Source organism: Photinus pyralis, unplaced genomic scaffold (assembly GCF_008802855.1).
Source record: "Photinus pyralis isolate 1611_PpyrPB1 unplaced genomic scaffold, Ppyr1.3 Ppyr1.4_LG8, whole genome shotgun sequence".
Taxonomy (NCBI): domain Eukaryota; kingdom Metazoa; phylum Arthropoda; class Insecta; order Coleoptera; family Lampyridae; genus Photinus; species Photinus pyralis.
Window position 1 is genome coordinate 28,972,859 of NW_022170819.1, and position 17,787 is coordinate 28,990,645.

Genomic DNA, 17,787 nt, shown 5'->3' on the forward strand with positions numbered 1-17,787 from the left:
TGAAGGTTCATCAGTAAAGTAAGCTAATGAAGATGCTAATCACCGGATTGGTGGCACTGCCCTTGAGGTATCACAGGAGCACGAGAAAGTTGCGGTAGTTGGTGAGCACACGGACCTACTCATCATGCTCAATGCCCTAGTTACACCATCAACAAACAAATTATATTTTTCAAAACCTAGAAGGGGAACGACGCCTTCAAAAGTATTTGGTCCAAACAGCTTCAAAATGGCAGACCTCTGAAAGCCTCTCATGTTTCTCCACGCCGTAAGTGGATGTGACACTACTTCAGCCCTATCAAGCTCTTGTTCAAAAATAAATGTCTTTCGGAAGAAATCAGACCCTACTTCGAGCATGACACGCAAGCTTGTCTACGATTTTTGACAACCCTCTACAAAATTAAGATTTGACCTGTCCTCCAAAGCCTTCGTAAAATCCAAATTCAGTCTGACATCCCTACCACCAACATGCGAAGCTGCGCGTCAACACTACTTGGCACTTACAAATACAAATGTGGTCAGGAAGCCATAGGTGAATCCACTCCTCCGGGGATGTCAGGCTTCAAAGATTCATGTTGACCCCGTTTCTGCCTTCAAGGAACTTTCTCCAAATTCAACAAGGAATGACATGTGGTTGTGGGTGGTCAAAAAAATACGCGTCTGGTCTCTTTCAATGCAGAATTTAATGCCCCAAGACTTTTAATGGGACTATATGTTTTCGATATTGTGAGTCTTTTACAAGATATAACCGTAAAGCTGCAAAAATACTCTTTTTGTAGGTACCCCCTACCACTTTATTGTGTACTATTACTACTATTTAAAGAAAAATCCGGATTTGGCCAGTGGAAAGTTCAGTAACTCACTGACATTTAAATATACTGCAAGAAAATGGAACGAGTTATGAATGTTACCCTATTATCAATATAATTTATTTTCAAAAAAAAATTAGTTACCGGGCAAAACCGGGTTTTTCATGCAGGTGAAATGATTCGAAATTGGGAAAAAATAATTAAAACAGCTGAATTTTTCCGCGGGTAAAATCCCGGGCGTTGAAAGGGACGAAAAGCGGTGTTTTGCAAATTGTGGCAAACCTATTAATGTTAGGCGAAAATGTTCAATGTGAATAGTTATGGAGATTAAAAAAATGAGCAACTTTTGTATCTGCACTATTTTCACATAACCTCCAATTTTCCTAGAAAACCGGAAAAACTGCTCTTTTCGATTTTTATTCTTATTTTTGCGAAAAAAAGTCGTAGGGGTGTGAAATTTGAAGGAAACATAGTTTGTTTTATGATAAAAAAGGAGATAATTTTTTGGGCCCGTAACGTTGAACCGTTTCCAAGATCTCACGATTTCTTTTTCAAGGGAATGAAAAATCTATTTTTTCATCGTACATTCGGCTCGTTGTAAACGAATGATATTTACGAATTCGAAATACCCCGAACGGTCAAGAATACCATTTGACCACAGTTCCTCGTTTTGGTTGAAAAAACTAATGACCTTGGAAAATACGTCAAGAGTCGGTGTCCTAAATTTTTCCGGTAGTTTTTTTATTTTTATTTTATTTAAACTACCCATTGCAGAGTCTTTTAATATTATTACAATCTGATCAGTTGGGTAGATCAATGAATTCTAACCTACTTGATTACTACACTACTTAACATGTAGCCCAAATACCGCACAATACTCTGCTTTGCACTATCACTATTTCACTAGCTCAAAAGGCTTCTTACCAGGTTTGTGTTGTCCAGGAGCTGGATAGCCTCGACGTTCACATGGTGCAGCAGCCTTTGTTCATGCTACTGGCAAATTTGGCGATAGTTTGATCAACAGTATCCATTTGAAGGTTCCGATGGATGTCTCTGTTTCGGCAGTACCAGGGAGCATCGACGATGTTCCTTAGTACTTTGTTCTGGAAACGCTGAATCACTTGGATGTTGCTCTTACTGGCACAACCCCAGAGTTGAATGCCATAGGTCCAGATGGGTTTCAATATTTGCTTATATAAAAGCAGTTTGTTATCTGTGGTCAATTTAGAGTTTCGTCCAAGTAGCCAATACATTTTTTTCAATTTAATACCAAGCTCTTCACGTTTCTTTCTGACATGTACTCTCCAGCGGAGTCTTGCGTCTAAAGTCATTCCCAGATATTTAGCTGAATTAGCATAGGGAATCTGGGTATTGTTGAGTCTGATAGGTAGATGTAACTTCAGTTTGTTAGTAAAATCCACATGCACTGACTTATTTTCGTTTAGCTTGATGCGCCAAGTATTAGTCCATGTGTTAATTCTATTCATGGAAGTTTGAAGTTTTTCATTAGCCTCTTCATGATTTTCTCCAACGGCCATAATTGCCGTATCATCAGTAAATGTTGCTATAGTTTCATATTCAAGACTTGGGATATCACTAGTATACAACAGAGAGAGTACCGGACCCAGCACACTACCTTGTGGCACCTCTGCTCTGATTTCTTTTAGTTCAGAGTATGCACCGTTTTGTTTAATTCTAAAATATCTCTCTGATAAATAAGATTGTAAGATTTGTGAGTATTGTCGTGGTAGAAACAAGTTCAGTTTATGAAACAGGTCCGGTAGTAAGTAAAACATTTGCATCAAAACAATAATACATAAAGGTTAATCACGTACGCTGATATCCAATATCTTATAACCAAATTCTTCGAATCAGAGCCACTTTGCACCCCTCTTAAGAAAAATGTCATGTACTGCTGAGGATAGAAGCGATCATTTTGGTAGGGAACGTAAAATAAAATAATATTTCTACCTTCTATCTGGGGTTATACATTCGTCATAAAAATAACGAATCCAAAATTATTATTTTAAAATTCCAAGAATAAGACTGCAACTCTTGAGAATTTCATGAAATTTGGTAGGTCAGAAAAAATTTTCGTGTACGACTCTTCAAACCAAAATTTTCATGCGCATTTTATCGTCAAAATCACCTGTAAGAACTGCATCAGAAGGTGGTCTAGCATGCGCATATCAAAATCAAACATGTATCAAAGCAGTTTTTGACTATAACACGTCTCTAGCAGTTCAATGATTATTCAAGCGAAATATTTCTCTTATGGCGTGTGCGTTTTGTAATTTTTTATTTCCAAAACTAAGTTGCGTTTCGTCCTATTCAGAATTAAAACCATCTTGGGGTAGGAATTTTGGGAAAACTTTTGCAAAATCCGAAAAACCTAAGCAAATCCGATATTTCCACTCTCCTATTGATGTTTTGATGGTATAATACCTAAAGACTTTGACTGTAACTTTATTGGTAGAATAGAACACACTGTAAAAGCAAAATGTTTTTTACGAAACACCTACCGACGAATTTAAGCATGTTCAAAAACACTTTTGAACTTACTCACAGTACACTGTACAAGACCATCACTAAATTAAAACAAAAAACAATTGAACTGTCATGGATTTAGCCCAGTAACTGCCAAAAATCCAATCTATTTATTAATTTTATTTAAATCAGCAAAATGCACTTCTCGATGCGTTACACCTCAATATCATCACTCCTCAGCGGAGAGATGCAGACATCTCGAAAACGGAGCATCAGATTTCCATGGATCCTGGCCAGCTGCCTCATTAAAAGGTTCTGAAGGTCTTATCTCGGTACCTAGCATCAGAGTCTTCTCATTTTTTGGCCTCAATGGGCTTAAGTAATACATTTTTCACAAAAAAATGGTACATTAAGAGTAGTAATTTGGCAGGTTATTGTATATCTGAGGACTGTGGCTGTGATAGTCTTTTCGGGCTTGAAAAAATTAAATGAGGTGTGACATAAGATTTCTAGTATAATAACCGAACACTTTAATTTCGTACGCAAAATTTCATGATTTGTTTTTTTTTGTATACCGACGCCGTGCCACAAATTCGGACCTTTTTATGTGGGGACGTGAAAATGTTCCAACCGATTACCAAAAGGAAAAATTAAGATTGCCAATAGTTAAAACTTTCTCTCCCGCAATAATATTTAATGTGAACTGGAATGTCACTAATAAATATTTGGCACGAGTTACTCGAAAACTTTCAACTTCCTTCTATCACTATAGAAAAAAAGTTATGAATCTGTTTTGTCTCGTCTTGAAAACATATTCTTTTATATTCTATTGAGTTAAGTAAATGCGATTTTCTAGCGACGTTAAAAAAGAATGTCATAGAAACGCAAAACTTAGTTAGCTATATTTTTTCCATATTATACAACAGAAAATTCACATCGAAAAAATGATATGATTATAAAAGTTTTAGTACAATACGTAAGAGTGGGTAATTTATTTTGAAGCCACCCTAGAGACGCCATTTTTTTTAGAAAATGCGTATTGTATACGTAGATATATTAAAGTTTGTAACAAGATAAGAATTTGACATAAATTTTAGATCTATCTTACGTAAGTTAGATCGTAACGGTGCAATTTAGGCGTGCGTTATAGACTGAACAATTTTTTTCAAATTACGTGTTAGTAATATTACAATGTTCGTAGGGGGGAAGTTTCGCCATTAGTCAACTAAATGTAGTGGTTGCGCATTAAAAAATTCCTATAATCGATGTTTCCCTCCCTTATACCTAACAGTTTTAATTGGAATATTTAAAACTCGTTCATCTGGAGTAGCAATTTCTCTAAATTTTCATTAGAAGGATTTATTTGGAAAATCGTGTGGACTCACGTCAAAAGCCTTGCATAACATCTTATATCAAATCTGCCCAAGAGGTGTTTTTCGAAGGCCATCACAACTTAAATTTTTAACATTTTACCTCGTTTGTCGTTTCCGGGTTAAGAGCTTTTATAAGCAAACCGTTAATATGGAATTACAAAGAGTAAGATATACAGTGTCCCTTTACTTCAGACTGAACTTTCAGTTCCCGAAAGTCACAGGCTCCCTACATAACTTTATCAAACTCTACTAAATTAGGTACTAATTTGAGGCAGAACTTGCATCTAAACTTGATTACAGTGCGAAAACTAATTACGTCACGCAGCTAACTACATACAGATTAAACTTATTCAATATTTCATCGGCTATCACCTCGTTGACGTTTTAATAACAGCTTTACTCGCTACCTCAACGCCTATAATTCTTTCAGGTGCCAGTGAGGGAAATGGAATTGAGTCTAGACTCAAACACAACCCTCAGAGAAGTGGATTTACAAGATAGCCTATGCATACAAGAGCGCGAGCATCCAAACGGGATTTCTTGTTGCGTCCTTTACATATAAAAAGAATCAACAAGGGTAAGCCAGTACGAAAACTAAGTTTTTATTTAAACCCTTTTTTTTCTATAGGGCTTCAGTTTAGGTCTCTCGGACATGATTGGTGTAAAGCTTCCGTTAGATACCAAACCGACCTGTAGGTATCTAAATTAGAATTTTAAATTACAAACGCGTTCACATGCCTATTTAACATTCGAAAGAACCTTTTGTGTAACCAAATGGGAACACTTGCAAAAATCGTAATTATAGCGACCTGTATGCGTACCGCATTCACGTATAGGTTGGGAATTAAAAATGGGTAATACACGAGGGACTTTGCCTGAAATAAACAGAAGTTTCCCGACACATTTGTTGTTAAAAGTGTTTAATTAGTAGCCAAATATAATTCATTTAGTACGTCAATTGGCTCCAAGAGGCACTTTACGTAAATAAGTAAGAAATAGAAACATTATTTTTCACAATTGGCGACCGTGACAGGACTCTGTTAGTGGGAAGCTCTTAAATTTAGTTTAGTAGAAAGAAAGCAGCCGTCAGCATCAGCTTTTTGTTATTTGTGCACGAAGTTTGGCCATATTGCACGAAAATGTCGACCGAATCAATAATGCAACAAATGCCAAGGAAAACACTGCCCTGTAATGGGTCCAAAAGAACAATTAAAGGCTGACGTAACTAAAAAAGCTTTCGAGAATGGCGCATCAGCAAAGGAAGAGCAGAATTTGACCAACCACACTTTTACAGATTGCAAAACCATGGTTGTATAATTAAGAAACGAAAACCTCTGAAAACATGTCAGGTTTCTATTTGATACGGGTTCCCACAAATCTTACGTTACCAGAAAGGTTGCTGAAGAAATGGGTTTCGTTCTTATTCTAGAGCAAGAACTAGTTCGCATTTTCTCTTTGGTGGTATCGAAACCGAAGCGGTAAAACACATATGCTTAAAGCTCGTTTGTACAGTCTGAGCGAAAAATACAGCTGCAATTTCGAAGTCCTTCTTTACTCTTTATTTTATAGCAGATGTTAAATTGACATATTAATTGGTTTGAAGGAGTACATTGTATTTTTAACCGTAAGTGTAGATAAAGTGGTCACTACTGGCAAGGGTAGATAATGTGAAACAAATCATGATTCATTCTGATGACTTCTGTCATTATTATTAAAAATGGGAAGCGGAGCACAATATAAAATGAAGTTCAAAACAAAGTACAATATTGTTTCAATGGAAACGAGGAGAAAATCTAAGCTTGCTATTCTATACGTCTAGATTAAACACCTACAGAAGTTTTATAACAATTTCTATGGCTTCTGCTATAAAAGGAAGTTTTATATTTTACACGACGATAAAGGGAAACTTACTATTCACACATTCCTTTATCGTCTTGTATAATAAATAACTAATAATGCGTCTCAACATTTGTATAATGGAACGAATGCGTTGCGTTTAATATCATTTATATGATTAATATTCGTCACCAAAAACGTCTTTGATATCCGTAATATCCTTTTTACGTATAAGCAACAGAAGTTGGTACTAGTTGAGATATTCGTTATTGGGTTTATAGTTACATCAAAGGGTGTTATCCTGCACCCCTTTTAAGGGAAATTAATCTGCCATCCATCACTACATATAAAGATGCGATATGTGCAGAGAATCTCTCCGAATATTTTATGTAAACACAATAAACAAACTCAAAGAGGAATTTGTATTAAAATTTTAATGGTCGACATTTTCCAAAACATATTTGATGTATCCCGCGACTGGCAGAAATTTGTACAAATATTGAGTCCTCTAAAGATATGCAGATATTTATAGAGCATCGCAACTGATGTAATTTCTCAATATCGTTAGGGAATGTACCCAATTTTCTAGTACAAACAGCTACGGCATCTTTGATTTATCGCCCAAAAAAGAAAACGAGCGGTAAGCACACAATTTCGCTACACAAACATCGATATTCGACACATACAAAAATAAGAATTTCAGGTAGACACGGTGGAACGTTACAAAATTAAGAATCCCCCTTTTTTTTGAATAAGTTCTGCAAACGCTTTAGTTCCATGTGACCTTTTATTTGGATCGAGACCCGACCTCGTTTACTACAAGAACGCTTTGCGGAAAAGTGTTGGCGATTTTTTATGTAGGCAAACATACTAGAAATGAATTATGAAGGGAATTTTATTCGAAAACTTTGCAGAGCTTTAATTAAATGGAAGTGAGAATACTCTTTTAATCCCGCTTCTTTGGGAAATTCACCTCGTAGCGAAATTACCGCAAAAGTGCGCGGTCATAAATTTAAATTTACGACTTGATTTCTTTGACAGTTTCGGGTATTAATTTAAATTAAGCGCAATTATCATCGCTAAGCGTTCCCAGATAAGTGCGATTTACGTACACGCTCATTATTTGAATGTGGCATTCTCATATTCTTTAGGTAAGTTAAGCCTCTCGCCGTAATGCAGGAAACAGGATCCAAGAGCTTTGTAAGGAACAATAAGGCTGCGTGAGCTTTTGTCCTTTGGCCACCTGGCTGCTGCAACCAGCCGGCCCTCGCCTCTGTATATTGCAATAAGACTCTCTGGTTCCTCTATACACATAACATATACGAGTACAATTTAACGCGCAGATTTTACTGGAATTTCGGGAATTTCCTTTCAGCTCGAGTTGTCATCGATGCCCTACCGAAAATACGATTTATTACGAAACGGTCTCTTTCTACTAGAGAAAATGTGAAAGTTAAGAAACTTAAATTCGATTAAGGATAGATATGAAAATCTCCAATTTCGGAGGTTAAGTTAAATGTACCGTGAAAAATTCAACGCTAAAATTACATGATCTTTTGTTACACGTTCGCTTAAGTACATTTTTTTTCTTTGTTTGAAAGGCCTTAAACGTGTTTATTAGTAGTCGGTGGCGTGATATTGTCGAAAAATTCCAGTTCAACTTTTTTCATTGGACATTTTATCATCTTGTGCCGTTTCCATTCTCAATAATACTTTCTGTTTTCTATACGATGTATGCCAGCTGAGTCAACATCATTGGTGGAAACCGTTGTCCTCCTTTCAACATTGAAACCTATGAAAAGTTAGAAACAATGTTATTTAATTATAGACTTTAAAATGTAAAAACAAATGTTTGGCAACTAGCGTTTTATACACTGGCAGTTATGACTGGTTATTTTATTAATATTTTATTAATAACTACATGGGGGTGTCGCTTTTTTAGGTTGAATCAATGCCGAAGATGAGAGCGAGCCACCTTGTAGTATAAAAATACAGGTTGTTAACGTAATTTCGGTCTGAATATGGGAAATAGCAGTCAGAACCGCATGTATGTAACTTAATTCAAGTTATTTCATAAGATCTGGGGAAGTTGAAAAAAATTGACGAATTGTCATTTTAATATTAATTTTTTATTGTAAATTTAGTCGGTAATTGTTTAATGCATTTTATTCTATTTGTTGTATTTAGTTTGTGTGAATTTAAAACGGGCAACTAAGGGAACATTTAATCGAAATTTTGACATGAGTTTAAAGTTTTATCTGGTCAGATATTAATAAAAAAGTTGTTATTGAACAAGAATTAATTGGTCGTTTGACAAACAATGTCACGTGCGAGATAAGCGATGTAGGTGTTTTATCAGTTCTGGCGACGTAGAGGAATTTCGAGTGTTGTGTTGTGAGAGCAAGTGGTTTTTGCTTAAATAAGAAAAATGAAGAGGTTATTTTAAAAATTTTCAAATAAAAAACCCAATAGTCCTCATGATAGTAAAATAATTGTAATAGATTATAATGCGGAAACAAGTTTAATGCTGTGCAAACAGTTTTTACACTTGGAATATATGGTATAGTGACCGTATACCACAGTAATATGTTTTGTCTTATTTATTACTAAAATATTAAACTGTTTTGTAATTTATATTATTCTGTATGAGCTACCTGGTTTATCCCGCTTTTATTTATTTAAATGTAATTGCGTATTATTTTATTTTATCTATATGTTTTGTCTCATCGATCAATCAAATTTATTAAACGCCAGAATGGCAAAACTGTCTACAATACTTTCTACTATAACAACATAAACCTAAAGTATACTCCTCGTCCACTTCCCCCTGTCCTTTCCACGTCTTTATTATTTCATAACATGTGTTCTTTGCCTTCTTCACCCTCTCCACAGATTCTACATTATCCTTCTTCTTTTCTCCATGTGTCCTTCCCTTTCTCCCATTTCCACTCTGAATTTTACCATTGTTTAATATTTTTCCTCCCCTACAATAAGTATTTTGGTAACTACTCCCTTACTAGATCCTTCTAACTACTAGTTCATTGTACACTCTCCATCTGCACCCCGTGTTGTATTTTGCATCCTATTACTCTCTTCCTTTCGAGCTTAACCCGTCCGTATCCATTTCTTTCATAGTTTTTCCCTTTGTTCCTCCCACATTCGTTTTGCATTCATCCTCGTTGACAAGCATTCTTGTACCAATTCGCTCCTCTCCTCGAACTTCACCGCCCTGCGTCTCCATTTTTGTTTCCTCCTCTAACTTACAATTCGGTGTCGGTCTTCTTTATATTCCTTCTAGTTCATCTAATTCCTTCTATCCCCATATCTCCGCTCGGTACATACACACCGCTCTGGCTATTGCATCGAACAGGTATTTTCTTGTTCTGAAGTCATTCTTGAAACCCCTTTCTCCTATTCTCCACACCTGTCTAATCGCCACCACCCCCTTTTTCCTACGTTATTTGTCTTATTACTTCTTTGCATTTGGTACCCTATGTTTTAAATTCTCTGACGTTCTTGTATTCTTTTGTGTCTCAATTTCCATTCTATCTCCTTTTTCTTCCACCCCTTTATTTAAATGGCATCATTTTCGACTCTTCTACATTTAGCTCCGTTCTTTCCCAATACCTCACAATTCGTTCATATGTTGCCTATATCACTGCCAAGGACCGTATATCCCTTTTTTGCCACTACGATCCCTCCACCTTGGCTCTGTCTCGACACTTTTCTCATGTTTCTCATGTAGAAATTAAATAAGGTTGAACTAAGTACTTTCCCTCTCACTTGTTCTATTTTTCTTTTTCCTCTGTTTTCTTCCAAAAACCCTTCTCTGTTCTTATTTGTTCTTTGTATTCTTCCTGTTTATCTTTTTTTAAATTTTCTTTTGTACTTTTTTTTGTTCTCTCACTTCTTTCTTCTCTATTTCGCACTCTTCTTTCCTTCTCAATCATTTCTCCAAATTTGTTTCCTTCTTCTGTATTCTCTCTGTCTCATCACTCCTTTCTTTTTTTTTCTCCTTTAATTATTTGTTTCTACGTTATTGATTTTTTAATACTCTCCTTCATACTTACTATGCCACTCCTCCTCTGTACTTCCTCCTATTCCTTCTCCTTGTCCGATTCTATACAACTCCACAATGTCTCTTGTTCATAACTGCATGTTCCTTCTTTTTTTGCTTATTTTCCTTCCTTGACCTTCCCATTTCCAACGGTGGGTGATCCGATTTTATCCTTGTTCCTATCTTAAATTCTTCTAGTTCTTCCAATATTTTTCCATTTACTACAGCATACGAATTACCGATCTCCCTTTTCCTTCCATGTATGTGAGTTATCCGTCTGTTTCTATCTCCCTCCATATTTCCATTTAGAATTCCCCATTCTCTCTTTTCTGATAATTCCAATAAAACTTCTCCCTTTTTGTAGCCCTCTTTATCTCTTGATATTCTTTCCTGTGTTTCTATCCCACATCTACCCATTCTCCTTTATTCCCTGTTTTGTTCTCCCATCAATATTAGAAGCTCGCCCTCCCTTTCCTCTACCATATTTTCTATTTTATTTTTTAAGTCAGTCAGTCATTCCTTCTCTGTTACCACTCTTACTTTCTTCCCTTCCACGTCCACTTTTGATTCATGTTTTCCTACATACCCTTTCATTTCGTCCCCCCATTCCTTTATCCCTTTTTTACTCTTGTTAAGATACCTCCCTTGTTCTTTACTTTCTGTTATCCCTCTTCACGAATTGGTACTTCCAAGTGTATTTCCTCGGTATATGGTATATTTATTATATTTGATTTTTTCCCAATTCTTTTCTTCTATCCATGATTCTATTAAACCCACGACGTCATATCCCTTTCCGAACTCCCATGATTCACCATACTTACTTGCTAATCGCGCCACGCTACAGAACATCAATTTCATGTTATTCCTCCCAATGTTTATTTCACTTTACTTTTTTCTCCTTTTTTTATTGAGACTCCCTTACTCCTCTTTTCTTTTACTTTCTCCGCCCCTCTCCTCTTCCGTTTTCTTTCTCTCTGTTCTTACTAGCCCTTCTGTACTGTTGGTTTTCTATCATTAATTTCTTATACTTCCATCTTACTTTTTGCCCTTTCTGATTTCCCTTTCAGTCACCTCCCTAATTTCTCTCTTTATCCTTCTCTCTTCATAGGTTAGCTCGTCATCACTTCTCTCTTTTCGCAGGTTAGTTCCGCGACTATCACCTTTTTTCCTCATACTTCAATTGTTCATACCTCTTTTACGTTCGCCAGGTTCCCATTTCCAGTGCTTTCTCTCTCTTTCTTTTTCCATCTTTACTCTTTTATCTTCTCTTATTTTCTTCCCCTAATTTTGCTACTCTCTACGAAAGTTCTTCGTTCTCCTTATCCCATCGCTCTTCATTTCCCACTTTTTGTTCTTTTGTTTCCTTTGCCGCCCTTCTTATTTCCTCTTGTATCCTTCCATCAGCTCTTTGATTAATTCTCTTTTCGGTTTCCTCTACCCGCACTTCACTATCTCCCTCTATTTCGCCTTTCTCTTCACCAAGGAATATCGATGTAGAAAGCAATAGTAGGTAATAACGAAGAAAAGAGTAAGCCTAAAAAATGATTATTCAAAGTCAAGGGTAATGCAAAAACGGCTTTAGAAACTTATAAAATATATTCGCGTCAGCGAAGTATCTAAAGTAAAATCACAAGAAAAAAACTTCACCGAACTTATACAGCCATATAAATCCATTCTAACAGGTAGACAAGAATGTCGAGTAACCAATATGGCGTGTACGTTCTTCTTACAGTGATCGTTGAATTTGGTTTTGTACAAAGAGAAAGAGTTGTGTGCCGAAAAAATTTAAGAAAACCTCTGCACGACCTTGGGCGGTAAAACACAGAAGTAGTAATTACAAATCTATAACATTTTGATGGCCTCTAGTGGCAAAAACAAAGAACTAGGTAAAAGAACTATACAAAAGAATAGTGTCCATTTATACTACTGGATTATAAAGGAAATACCTAGATGGATGGCGTAAGAATATCAAATACACACGATAGTAATAATTTACGTTGCTTTTCAGTACGAGTGGTGAAAATAAAAAGTATTTCATTCGAAAGCATTAAAATTGCTGAAATTTGTGAACGATTCTACAAAGTAAGATGATGTTAATACTTTCGAAATTATCGTATTCTGTGGAATAAAAAGAGGGGGCACCACATCGTAAGATTTTGACGTCATAATAAATCTAGCTTATAAGTAACACCAAAGTTCTCAGTAATTTATCAAACTCAACCCGAAAAGAAAAGGGATTGCGGAAGCTTATCACTATCAACATCCGCTCGCGAAATAAACTAATCAGTAAACAGAGACAAACGGCCGTAATTCTTTTTAATCTTAAACATTAATAAACGCACACGTGCAAAATAAAGCACTTATCACACCCTCTCGGCTCGAATTTTGCCTAATCGCCGGTTTATTTATTAGGTCGTACGACACCTACCTAAAATAAGTAGGGCTAAATTGATTATAAAGTTTATGCGTTCTTAAAGCGGGAGAATATTTTGTTAATGAAATTTGGTAGCTTTAACAGCTGCATTAAACTCACCTCTGTTAGACCAAAACCCCCACACAATCCTAAATAAACATTTTCAGAGGATACATATTTGAGGAATGCATAATTCATTGGTGCGCGTATTTTATAATACGCAACCTTCTTCTTTTGTTATTCTTGGTTAACATTCCCAAAGACACACCATTAACAACATCCCGGCATTAACTTATATCGCTTGTTAATTAACCAAAATACCCCCCTAAAACATTCGCAATTTAATTTATGCGACTCTTACGTCGGTAAACTTGAAACTGCGTGCCGTAATTACTGTTAATCTTTGAGCCCTTGCATCATAATTAATTATTATTATTTTCTTGATTCTTCGTACAAATTACACTGAATTATTCCGGGATGCAAATGGAAACCCCATTATAATATCTTGAAATAAGTTTTATTAATTTTCCAGCTTTTGTTATCCTGTTTAAATTCCTTATTAAATCTCTTTGTGCTTTTGATTTGTAGGTAGTGCATGTAAGTCATGCTTGTTTTATAATTTATAATTCAATTAGGCGAATAGCCAGTGACTTCTGTTTATCCTCGTGCGTAGTGCATCTGCTTTAGATTGGAACATCTGCTCAAGGTGAAGCCATTATTATATCATACCTTTAGTCGCCGTCCCATTCTGGCGCCTTTAAAAACGTTCTTTAATTACTGTAAGTACACTAACCACATTCTTTTTGCTTTGGTGTACTTAACACCCCTAGCACTATAAGGGGTTGCCCGACGATAACTATCAAATTTAAGTTTTATTTGATGTTATCGCGTGGCTGTTTTACATTATAAAGTACCTACTCGCGGTATGACAATCGAAGTTCGCAGATTTTATTATGACTGTGTGGTATAAGGTCAGTGCTCCTGAATTGGGCAAATCACGAAATTGTATCGAGATACTCATTAATAATTTAGGCGTTTGTTTCTACATTCACAATACATGCGGATGTGTGGAACTGGACAATTAATTTACAAGAAAGCTTATCGCAATTCCCACCGCTGGAAGATTCGCTCGGACTATTCCCTCCCTAATAGAATTCAGTGCATGAGCTCCACGTCTACGAAAATTCATCTCAAAATCATCTCCAAAAAAGAATTCATTAATCCAATTTTATCCAAACATATCATATCACATACCAAACTTCATCTTAGATTCTTGACTCCGCGCAGGAATATTAAGGAAATAGATCCGAAACGACGTGGCCAAAAAGATTCGGTCACGAAATCCTAGTATCAAAATAAATTCTCCCATTCGTACAATGGAAAATTAACGTCCAAAAACAGAAAATTACTTGGCACGCCCATTTTTGGTTTGAAGTTTACAGTAAAACCCCCTTGCTGGTATTATCATTCCAAGCACAATCCCTATCATTCTAAATTGCATCACAGGACAATCAACACTTTAGTTTTTTTTTTAGATTTTATACACACTATGATAATGACCCCATAATATCCCATTAAAATAATAAAACGTCACTATAGGTAAACCCGATGTAAGCAATCAACCCTGTATGAAGACTATACTGCATTCATTATAAGAAGGTAGTAGATGGCGCTGTGTTTGAAGATAAACACACACAGGAAAAATATAAAACGGCACCAAATTATTGTAAAGTAGAAATAAATCAAACAATTTCACGCTTGGATGTTTGACATTAACAGTTAATGACAGTTCGACAGTTAAGTTACAACCAGAAAATACCATCTTACAAAATTCGTCACTCGTTTTACTTTACAGCGTAAAATTGACCTCGTGCTTTAACCAATCACAGTGAAGGTCAAAGCTTCTCTATTCTACCACTACCTTCTTAAAATGTACAGAGTGTAGTATGTTGGGAGGTAGAGGTCAACATTTTTGGCGTTCGATTTTAGAAAAGTGTACGGATTTTGATTCACTTATTTTAATCCATAAAGACAAACAATCACTTTTTAATAAATTCGATACCGAAACAGAGCTTTATATGGTGTTAGTACTTTGAATTTACAATGTTATACTCTAATCCAAACGAACTTGTATATGACTGATCGCATAGAGGTGTCCTGATTATGGCAGACATGCGCCCTCCTCTATGGGACTGTAGGTAGGTGTTCAGGCGACTATGCGAACTTCAAATCATTAATTAAATTAGATCAAATTCTATTTTTTTAACTTTTTTAACTTAAAAAAACGAAATCAAACAGCAACAAAAAAACTTGTAATATTGTTAAAATTGATACTGGCTCCAACTTACGGGAAATAAAAAAGATTTTCTCCTTAATGCGAGTAACTTTAGCGCATTTTCCATGAATTGGTCAGTACTTCCCGAAAGGTCATGTAACGGACTATTTATGTGTTATTATAAATAAGAAACTTAGCATTGCGCAGTCTGATGTTTCAAATATGCGATATGTTTGCCTTTACTAGAAGAATCTTTGGTTAAAATTTCAAAAAATATCTCCATAAATAATAAAGTTGACATTGGGTAATCTGCGCATGTGCGCATTAATTAATCATCAAGGTTGTTGTGTAAACAACGTCATGTAGACATTATGTAGACATTATTTCGGTTTAAAAACCAAAAATAATGACAGAACACCCTTCGTATGAGAAATATTTCAAGCTGATTAACAGGAAATATTTCCGTATTTGTTTCTTTTTGAAAGTGTTTGTAATAGTATAATTTTTTTGTTTAAATTTTGGTTGTTATCGGGCGTAACCCTAAACAGTCATTGTCGGCAATCTATTAATTATTATAATCATCTTCCCGACAAAATAACTCTGAAGTATGATAACTTCAAACGTGCAGTAAAGAAGTGGCTAATCGGAAAAGCATTCTTCTCTACCAGAGAATTTTTAGAGTCTAAATGTTTTGTTTAAGTGTGTTATATCTGATTGTTATTTCTTGCTTATTATGACGTGTGTAAATACTTTATGTATATTCAACACAAATAAAAAAAATATGAAATATATGAAATATGAAATGCAGTTGTCTTAGTGAAAGTTAAAAGTTTCGACCGTCGGAGTAGTCGCCGAGAACCTTTTTCATCTTGTTTATCAAGCTAGTTCGAGTTAGAGTCCAGTTTATTAAAGACAAAGTGAAGTTTACTAAAGCTGGCAACGAGTATTTTGTGTGTCTTTGATAAGTGCGCTTAAATATCGCAAACCATTCCCGACTAGATGGTCTGGATTATTATTTAAAAAAGGAAAACTGTACTCGTAAGTAAATTCAAAATTTTCTTATTTTAGTTGACGAACTTCCACGTGCTTCTCTTTAATCCAAGAATTTTAATGTGTCTCGGAATAAAGTTACCGAATATGATGTCCGTGTATCTTCCGCTCCTTTGCTCCATTATTTCGCTAAAATTCCTGAGTTTAGCTTGTCCTCTTTTGTCCGAGGGGATGTGGCATCCTATAACCGTTAGTATTCTTATCCTCTTTTTTTTTTTTTTTTTTTTGAGTTGGATCCATCGTTCCTCGAAATGGGGGTTGAAATATATTATGTTATCAAAAATCTCTAAACCTTCCCCATATAGTTTTATTCGTTGAAGTTTTTAAAAATAACAGCGACTATAGTTTCGGCGTACTGCCATCATCAGGCGATGTGAAAGTTAACAGGAAAACGGTAAATTACAAACGTTGAAGACGGATAAGACGAACATGTTGTTTTTAATTATTAACTGGCCGAAGCCAAGTGAAAAACCTGAAGGGTGGTTAAAACGGAAAGGTTGTCCTAAGTTTCAAGACAAGGCTTGATAATTAATTCGTCTTGAAACTTAGGACAACCTTTCCGTTTTAACCACCCTTCAGGTTTTTCACTTGGCTTCGGCCAGTTAATAATTAAAAAAACAACATGTTCGTCTTATCCGTCTTCAACGTTTGTAATTTACCGTTTTCCTGTTAACTTTCACAGTAAGTACTAGCTCTTAATGTTTTCAAATTTGCTATATTGTGATACACTTCTATAGTCGCCTGATGATGGCAGTACGCCGAAACTATAGTCGCTGTTATTTTTAAAAACTTCAACGAATAAAACTATATGGGGAAGGTTTAGAGATTTTTGATAACATAATATTCTTATCCTCATCGTGATTTGGGCCGATTACTATGCCTCTGCTGGTTCTCTCCTTCCTCCCTCCTCCTAACCACCAGTCGTGGTTCCTTGTCGCGGCCATCCCACTTGTTACTCTGGTTTCCTGTAGGCTGGCTTCCCTCTTTTTTAATTCCTCGTCAATTAGCTTCCTTTTCTTTAGGTCGTTTGCCCCTTGTACGTTCCACGTGGCTACCATCATGATGTTGTCCCTGTCTGCATCCTGGCTGCTATCCTGGTTTTTTCCGTTCCTCCTCGCCCCGGACATTGTTACCCCCTAGTCCCTAGTCTGTATGTTATGTAGCAATGACCTGTACTGTAGTCCCCGTTATTGCTCACGGTTCTATGATTAGTTTCCCCCCTTCTTCTTCGTAGACCACTATCTGAGTGTTGCATGTGTTGGCCATTGCCACCAGTCACCAGTATCCTCCCCAGAATCGTTGCTTTCTGTACTGGGATCCTAATTCCACTACGTTCCCTATGAATTGTGGATATAATTCTTCCAGGTTCTGCCTGATGTATTGTTGGTTTCTTCCCTAATCTAATCCTTTTGGTTATAATCTCTGGTGTGGTTCTGATGACACCGAGAATCCCATAAATTGGCACCCAATCGCTCCAAACAGACACTCCT

The 17,787-nt window shown here is 36.0% G+C and overlaps 1 protein-coding gene across 1 annotated transcript in view; it reads right to left on the minus strand.

Moving 5' to 3' along the window:
* LOC116179515 overlaps positions 1 to 17,424 on the minus strand; it is a 62,226-nt gene extending 44,802 nt beyond the window's left edge. The window contains exon 1 of the mRNA XM_031499312.1: positions 17,178 to 17,424. Within this exon, the coding sequence (XP_031355172.1) occupies positions 17,178 to 17,424 (247 nt within the window). The remainder of the gene's footprint in view (positions 1 to 17,177) is intronic.
* Between the last annotated feature and the right edge of the window lie 363 nt (positions 17,425 to 17,787).